This window comes from Helianthus annuus, chromosome 5 (assembly GCF_002127325.2).
Source record: "Helianthus annuus cultivar XRQ/B chromosome 5, HanXRQr2.0-SUNRISE, whole genome shotgun sequence".
In the NCBI taxonomy this organism is placed as follows: Eukaryota; Viridiplantae; Streptophyta; class Magnoliopsida; order Asterales; family Asteraceae; genus Helianthus; species Helianthus annuus.
The window spans coordinates 176,956,674-176,965,576 of NC_035437.2; the positions used below are offsets into that span (position 1 = coordinate 176,956,674).

Below are 8,903 nucleotides of genomic sequence, written 5' to 3' on the forward strand. Positions count from 1 at the left end.
GAATCTGGTACGAAATACAAGGGTCTTTTAGCGTTTCTTGTGACTATCCTCACGCATGTGGGGACTCTCATGCGCCTCCTTTCACGCACTCACCGTGGCGGTGATCCCGCCTGTGCCATAGCTAATGTGACACTCCTTGACACCCCACAACACCCTATCTTAGCAAGTGTGAAGGATGAGACCACTTTTGTTTACATGAGGTATACGGATAACACTTAATTTTCACATTTCATATGGCAATTACTAATCATAAAATATTTATTAATATAATATGCTAAGTTAAGAAAACCAGCCTGCAAATATTGTCATCTAATGCACGAACTAATGTGCAAACACTGTTATCCACACTGTTTCATCTGTCACCAGCTGTGAAAAGGGTTAGATACATAGTGACAAAGGATTGATAAAATTTATATAATAAACTAATTAAATATACAGGTCAAAAAGTTAAAACACCAAAATTGAAAAATAGTCCAATATAAATTAGATATACGATTTCTCTTGCATTTACGTTATTATTTTCAATTTTCAACATATATATTTTCAACATCAGGGAACAGTGCTTCCCTGCTATTGGTCGAAATGGGCCGCCACCCCTCTTTTATTAGACCAATCATTTTATTATTTTATATCCACTTTAAAATTACGGTTTTACCCTCAGTTTAAAATTACGCTTTTCTCCCAACTAAAAAATATAATAACCCTTTTGCCAGCATTTCAAAATTACGATTTTGCCATCGGTTCAAAAATTACGTAATTTTGCCATCGGTTCAAAAATTACGCTTTTACTCTTGACTTTTTATTTTATACCCGCTTTAAAATTACGGTTTTGCCCCCAGTTTAAAATTACGTCCCCCCCCCCTTCAAAATAAAATTATACTTTTGCCTCAGCTCAAAATTACGATTTTTTCCTCGGGGCAAAATTACAATTTTACCCTTAGTTTAAATTTACTTTTGCCCCTAACTAAAAATAAAATTATGGTTTTCCTCTACCTCAAAATTACGATTTTACCCTTGGCTCAAAATTATGATTTTCCCCCGGTTCAAAATAAAAATATGACTTTACACCCAGCTAAACCAAAAATACGATTTCACCCTCGATAAAAAAATTACGCTTTTACCCTCAGCCAAAATTACGTTTTCGTCCCAGTTCAAAATAAAATTTTATTTTTCTCCCGGCTCAAAATTACGATTTTACACCACTTTATTACTTTATATCCACTTTAAAATTACGTTTTCGCCCAGTTCAAAATAAAATTTTATTTTTCCCCCCGGCTCAAATTTACGATTTTACACCAGTTTAAAATTACGTCTTTACCCCCCAGTTCAAAATAAAATTATGTTTTTGCCCCCAGCTAAAATTTATGATTTTCCCTTCGGTTCAAAATTACGATATCACCCTCAATTCAAACTTGCGTTTTTTGCCCCCGGTGCAAAATAAAAATATGGTTTTCCCCTAGCTAAAAACTAGGATTTTACCCTCGGAAAAAATTTGTTTTTCCCCCAAGTAAAAATAAAAATATGACTTTGCCCCCAGCTAAAAATCGTGTCAAGGAGCTGCTTAACACTCTTTTTACTTTTTCTTTCTATCAAAACTAAGGTATTATTTTTTTAATTGATTGAAAATTATTCGGCCATCGCCCCGCAACACGGGCGGGGCAACACCTAGTTATTATATATAATATAAGATGACCACTTAGCTATACTAGCGTTTATCATGATTTTTTTTTAATTTTAAAATTCATCTTTTAACTCTTAAGCGTTTACAATTGTATCTCATCATCTTTAGAAAATTTCATTTTGACTTCCCCGACTTTTTCGTTTATAAACAGGGCAGCATGAATTCAAGTTGGTTTATATTTTGACGTATTTTTCAAAAATAAGTCACATCAAATATAATACGTTTTCGTGTTTATTTTTAAGGAAGTATTTAGTTAGTGTACGTTTAACGTAAATTTTATTTGGGATCGAGTCGAGCCAAATATAATATAATTTATTAGATGGTATAAATTCAAGTTACTTTACGTTTCATGAGTCATGTCAAATATAATACATTTTGGTGCTTATATTTATTGACGTTTTCAGTTGGTCTACGTTTTGACATTTATGTACATGCTGGTATAACTTCAAGTTGGTTTACATTTTGACATAATGATATTTTAACCCCTTTGAGTTTTACGTGCTTATTTTTATGTACGTATTGATCTAAGTTCAATTTGGTTTACGTTTAGACATATTTTTTTTTTCAAAAACGGTTCATGTAAAATATAATAAGTTTTGATATTTATTTCTATGAATGTTTTTAGTTGGTCTACATTTCATAGCTAAGCAATTGGAAAAAAAATCAACAAGCTCAAATCTGGTTATAAAATTGATCCTTGCAACGCGGGGAATCAATTCTAGTATAGTAAATTAGTCACAATTGTTGCAAATAATTTGATGCATGGTTAGTATTAACAATAACGTATTATTACACATTATTTATTAAAGATTATGATAATTATATTAACTATACTTATCGTATTATTATAATTATTATATTTTGTATTTTTATTATACTTTGTATTACTGTAATTTTTAATTTTTTTGATCATAATACATAATAATCTCAATTATATGTCCCTACACCAAATCCTAGTTGGTTATGGAACCTCTTTTCTCATCATCAGCTTGTGTAGCAATTTTATTTATTTCTTTTCCCTCTCAACCTGCTCGGATGACACGTTATAACATATATTAGGTTATATTTATTGGGTTTGATTATTCATAAGCAAGTTAAAACCATAAAAGTATTCCATTATTTTTATTTGTCAAAAGGGTCTACATGCACAATTCAAATAACAACACCTTTCTGCTCCAGAAATTATAGGAAAAAAGAAAAAAAAAACAAAGACAGATGAAAAATATACTCTACTGAATGATAACCTTGAGAGATTACAGTTAAATAAGAAAAATACTATTAAAACAAATTTAAATGAACTTAATTAGTTAGAACACAGTGATTCTTCTTCAATTCTGCGCAGCAAGCAATTTATAGCATCTGCAATGTCATCTACTGTATTCAGTTGGCATCCATCCTCAAGCTGTCAACACCATAACACCAAATTACTATCACAATAGAACCGACTTAATTAAGTTTTTAATCATTCCATTCTATATATATTTTTTAAGAAGTTAGTGTGGAATTGACTAAAGTTAAGTGTATATATAAAGACCAAACAAATATATAAATCTGGTAAGGATCAAACAAATATATAAAGACCATCTATAGACTATAAGTTATAATTGGTTATATCAGAAAAACCTTAGGTTTAATTCCTTTTCAGCTTTTTAAATTTTTGGAAGAAAATCATTTTGAAAAATAAGTCTATATCAACAAACAGAAGTCTATGAATGCTAATTTAAAAAATAAAAGCCTTAAGATATTGATTAAATTTTTGTTTACTTTTAAATATGAATGCTAATTTCAAAAATAAAAGCCTTAAGATATTGATTAAATTTTCGTTTACTTTTAAATTATGTTTTATAAGGGAAATATAATAAAGAATATGAACTTGTGGAAATATTGCTTTGGTTTTAATCTTTCTAAATATACTTTGTTAGTGAAAACAGGTAAGAAAAACATGGTGGACAAGAGAGGGTCCGGATGTTGCATTGATCTATAATATACTTTAATGTCTATTAAATTTCTATTAATATGGATATTTAAGGTCATTCTTTTCCTATACTCAAATGTCAAATTGAAAGCGAATATAATTAGTTGAAATATAGATATTAATTAATCTTGAAACATTTTTTATAAGCAAGCAAATATTATGTCTGAACGGCTAAACATTATTAAGTACAGCAAGACGCTAGATTACAAAAGAAAAACTATTACTTTGAATGAGAATTGAAAACGATAAAGTGAAAATCCAAAATATGTTTTGTCCCTTTATTCTTTTTTCTCATTATGATACAAAACCAGTTAGAGAAATTTATTTATATATATTATGGTTATGCGAATCTAGATGCATGTATTCCGGTGAAATCAATAATCATCTAACTTAACTAGTGGCATTGTTATCACTTACAATTCATATGGTCTAATTAATGTACTAAACTAAAGCTTAAGGATATGAACACTAACCTTGACACTAAGAGTGTAGAGAACCATTTCCTCAGCTGTGGTGACATTAAGATGAAGAATAGTGAGCCATGAACACTTTAGACCAGCCACTAGTTTCAATAGCTGCCTATGCCGTTTCTTTGATAGTATCTTAAGGTTTGCTTGGCTCTCCACCAATGTCACTTCGATCTCGGCCATAGCCGGTAGCCGGTTCTTGGCCATGGTGGCTGGACCACCACCACCAGTACCATCACCACTGCTAGCTGGTTGAATAATTGAGTATTGTGGGAATGTAAAGAAATCACCAAAGGGCTGTGGTGGTGGGGGAGAGTATCCATTGATGTTGGCTCTTTTTTGTACCTCTAGGGTTTGTAGTTGTTGTTCTAATTCCTTCACAAAATTTATAGCTCCTCCAACTATGGATGCTTGATCACCCTGAAAAAGTAATGATCAAATACTATTCTTACAACAAATTAAATTAATGAAACTATGTAAAGCAGATTTCTGTCATGTTTATGCTTTTGGACATAAAACATGTTTAAAAAAAATTAAAATTATAGTTTGTTTCAATTACTAAAGATAAGGGTTAAATTATTTAGTTATTTTCATATCATCACTTTTCTCTATAGGAGATGGTATTTGATTAAGTCACATTTTTGTTAACGCAATTGCTATCTTATATAAAGTTACCAATAATACATAGTTCACTCCTTTTTTTGAACGGGATCACTGACATACCACTGGATTATCACCGTGTCACCAGTAGAACCATCCGTTCATATCCATCTTCACTAGACAATAATGACTAAACACTAATTCAGGAGGAAACTCAATAAATCTGGGAAACCCCTGTTGTGAAAATCGAACCGAGTACCTAATGATCCTTGGTAAATTTTCATAAACCCTACATGGTATCAGACTGATATCATTTCTCTCTCCTTTTCCGAATCCTAGCCGCCAACCCTAATCTGCGCAATCTAGCCGCCTAAGGGGCTGTTTGTTTACCTCTTAATGAGGCTTTTAATGGTTCAGACTGTTTGTTTCACGAGCAAATGTCTGAATGGTTCAGACATTTGCTACTGAATGATTAAGTATTATACAGAGTCTGAATGGTTAAGACCACTAATCTGAATTGGTCAGACATTTGCCTCTAAACAGTTAAGCATTATACAGGCTCTTAATAGTTCAGATCTCTTACTAATTCAGCACTTAATGGTTCAAACCTCATATTAATTTAGCACATAACCATTCACATATTGTCAAACAGCCCCTAACTTTATATCATTGGAAGCAACCAAGCACACAACTAATTAACTAATTTATTTTTTGGTTTCCATGGAATGGAAGAAAAAGAGAGGCATAGATACATTTAAGCACACTTTTTAACTTAAAAAAAAAAACACCACTGCTAGCTAGTCACTTTCTGATTTGTGGATGATTAATTTCAAAAGTTCTTTTGATTGTACACCTAGCTAGCTAGTATCTTTACATGCACAGAAAAGTACTACGAGTAGAACAAAACAAACAAACAAACACGTACCATAAAGAACATAATAGTATTTTCAGTACTCTTACCCTTTGAACATAAGAAGATGGAATGAGTGACCGGATAACGGCAAGGTATTCATTCATCTGTTTCCGGCGGTTGCGCTCCACCGTGATATGAGTCATCCTTTGATTCTCCAACTCCTCTTTGTTCTTACCACTCTTTGTTCTCCTCCGCTTTCTCCGACCAACAGCCGTCGTTGGAACGGTGGCAGTAGGTGATTCAACCTTCATGTCACACTCACCGCCGGTACAATCTTCCGGTGAAGATTTAGGATGCATCAATGAAGAAGGTGAAGAGTAATCCGCCCAATATGCATGCAAACCACCTTCTGATTCTTGATGATTAATAATATTAGTGGTGGTCTCCAAAAAACCACCAAAAATGTTATCTTCTTGTAACATATAATCATATCCAAAGTTACCAATTTGGCTATGTGGATATATTATTGTCTCTAATGCCATTTTATTTCTTTGTCTAAAAGGCCATATACAATACCTGAAGAACACTGATGGAAGATTGAAACAAATTAATGAGCCTTTTTTATTTGATATTTCTTGATGGTAGACAATGTTGAGAGTGCATGTGAACCCACTCATTGTTCTTATAAACATGAACCCTAAATGAAACAAAAGAATCTACAGTACGTATACACGTGACGCTGTAAGAACATGCTAGATAGAAAAAACTAGAAACAAATGTAATATGAAAATAAACTTTTTTTAAATAGATTGACAACTACTACAAACGTTTTTGTTAACGAAAATAAACTATTTTTAAATAGATTGACAACTACTACAAACGTTTTTGTTAACGCGTGTAATGGGTTTTTTTATAAATCTAAATATGAGAAATTAGACAAACCGTAATAATTAGGCTGATCGGTGTGGGGACGTACCCCGGCCGTCAAGCTGTGGCGCTCTACCAGCACACCACCCCTTCGGGGCGTCCTCGTCATCTCCGTCACTCCTTCGACGCTAAAGCCGGGCCTCCTCTTTCTTCTTTATGTATACTGAGGTTTTATCCCCACACCTTAGGTCCATTCCCTTTAGCCTCATTCCCACATCCGCTTACATAGACGTGTACATGCCAGATCATCCTTTGAGGGCTATCCTCCTCCACACCCCATAGTCTTATGTTTAAACGTAGCAAAAAGAGACGTACTTTTATAAGTTGGTTATTTGAACCACTATAATCAATAATGCACCAACATTTTAAATACAAAACATTGTTTATATATATATATATATATATATATATATATATATATATATATATATATAGGGTAAGGTTCATGCGAGAACCACCCTTATTGCGAGAACCGCGAGAACCAATGTGAACACAAAATAAAATCTAAAAAAAATCAAAAAAGCACTCAAAAATTTTTTTTTATTTTTTTTTAATATTTTTTAACAAAAAATCGCTATATTTCGTTCCATAAAAAAAAAAAAAAAAAAACTTTTTTTTTCGAGTAACAGTTATCCATGCACATGTGCATATATATCATTACTTCAACAAATTCGGTAATACATTATCAGGAATAGACAATTGCACTTTAATTTACAATACCATTAGTAATACACTACTTTTTACATTACCAATATTCAAAATGCACATGTGCATAATTAGGTATAACCATGATATAATGTGTTTTGATACAAAAAGTTTGTGATTTTGAATGGAGAAGTAGACCCATATACATGTTTTTTGGTTAGTTATATCTAGTGGTTGATGGTTTGGTTATAGTTGTCAATTTTTTATGTAATATGTTGATTGGATGGTATAAATGGTGTTTACATACATGTAATAAAGTGAAAATATTGTTAATGGTATTGTATTATGGATGGTAGGAGGTAATGGTAGTGTATTATGGATGGTATGATAGATGAAAGGGAAAGTGTATTCAAAGTGGTGTACCAAAACACATTATTTCATGTTGATACATATAATGCACATGTGCATTTCTAATACTGGTAATGTAAAAAATAGTGTATTACATATGGTAGTGTAAATGAAAGTGCAATTGTCTAATATATGTAATGAATTACGGAATTTGTCAAAGAAATGACAGAAATGCACATGTGCATGCTTGTGTATTATGGATGGAATGATAGATGAAAGAGAAAGTAGTGTACCAAAACACCTTATTTCCTGTTGATACATATAGATGCACATGTGCATTTCTAACATTGGTAATGTAAAAGATAGTGTATTACACGTAGTAGTGTAAATGAAAGTGCAATTGACTATTATTTGTAATGAATTACGGAATTTGACAAAGAAACGACACATATGCACATGTGCATGGATAACTGTTACTCGAAATTTTTTTTTTTTTTTGAATTTTTTTTTTATTTTTTTATTAACAAAATATAGCGATTTTTTCAAAAAAAAATAGTAAAAAAATAAAAAAAAAAATTTTGGGTGTTTTTTAGATTTTTTTAGGAATTACTGTTTGTGTTCACACTGGTTCTCGCGGTTCTCGCAATAAGGGGTGGTTCCTAACGGATCTTTGTCCTATATATATATATATATATATATATATGGGATGATTTAAATGAGAACAGTAAATATTGTGAGAATCGTAAGAACGAATGAAAAAAACCACAAGAACTTGGTCAAAAACAATTCAAATTCAAAAAAAAAAAATTTATGTTTATCATTATTGTTCGAATACAATATTAGAAATTAAATGTACACGTTACATATTTACACATGTGTAAAAAATCTAATAAGAGTGATTTTGTAACGCTTCGCATTTCTATACTTTCCTTATTTAGAAATTATTGTTGTAATTCTATTTTTGAAAACTTGTACTTGTATTGTATCCTATTTCGTTTCAACTTTGTAAATCCCAGACTATTGATAATAATGAAACTTAAGCATTTTACTCATATCTATGTTATACATATTAGACTTGTTGCATGTTTATACTCAAAATCAATGTTTTAAGCACCATTATGCATGTTTTACTCTATTACGATACACATTTATGTTCGTTACACGTAAAACCGACTAAAACGCACAACTTAATCAAACTCGGACTTTCGAGAAGAAGGGAACTACCATTTGCACGAAAGGACCCCCTTTCATGTGAAAAGGACTGTTGCCCCAACTCTCTGTCGCCTGAAATCCCCCTGTCGTCCCAAACTCACCCTAAACCTATAAATAGGCACGCTACTTCACTCATTTCACCCGCTCAGTCGCTAAGACACTCTCCAAAACACTCTGAAGTTCCATCTCGTGATC

General features: G+C 31.9%; 1 protein-coding gene across 1 annotated transcript; it reads right to left on the bottom strand.

The window, feature by feature from the left end:
- Positions 1-2,891: 2,891 nt before the first annotated feature.
- Positions 2,892-6,239, bottom strand: LOC110942401 (transcription factor bHLH96). The gene is made up of 3 exons (XM_022184154.2): positions 5,684-6,239; positions 4,130-4,543; positions 2,892-3,083 (listed from the first exon to the last, which is right to left on the bottom strand). The coding sequence occupies exons 1-3, from the start codon at positions 6,116-6,118 to the stop codon at positions 2,985-2,987; spliced, it is 948 nt and encodes a 315-aa protein (XP_022039846.1). The 5' UTR covers positions 6,119-6,239; the 3' UTR covers positions 2,892-2,984.
- Positions 6,240-8,903: the final 2,664 nt, after the last annotated feature.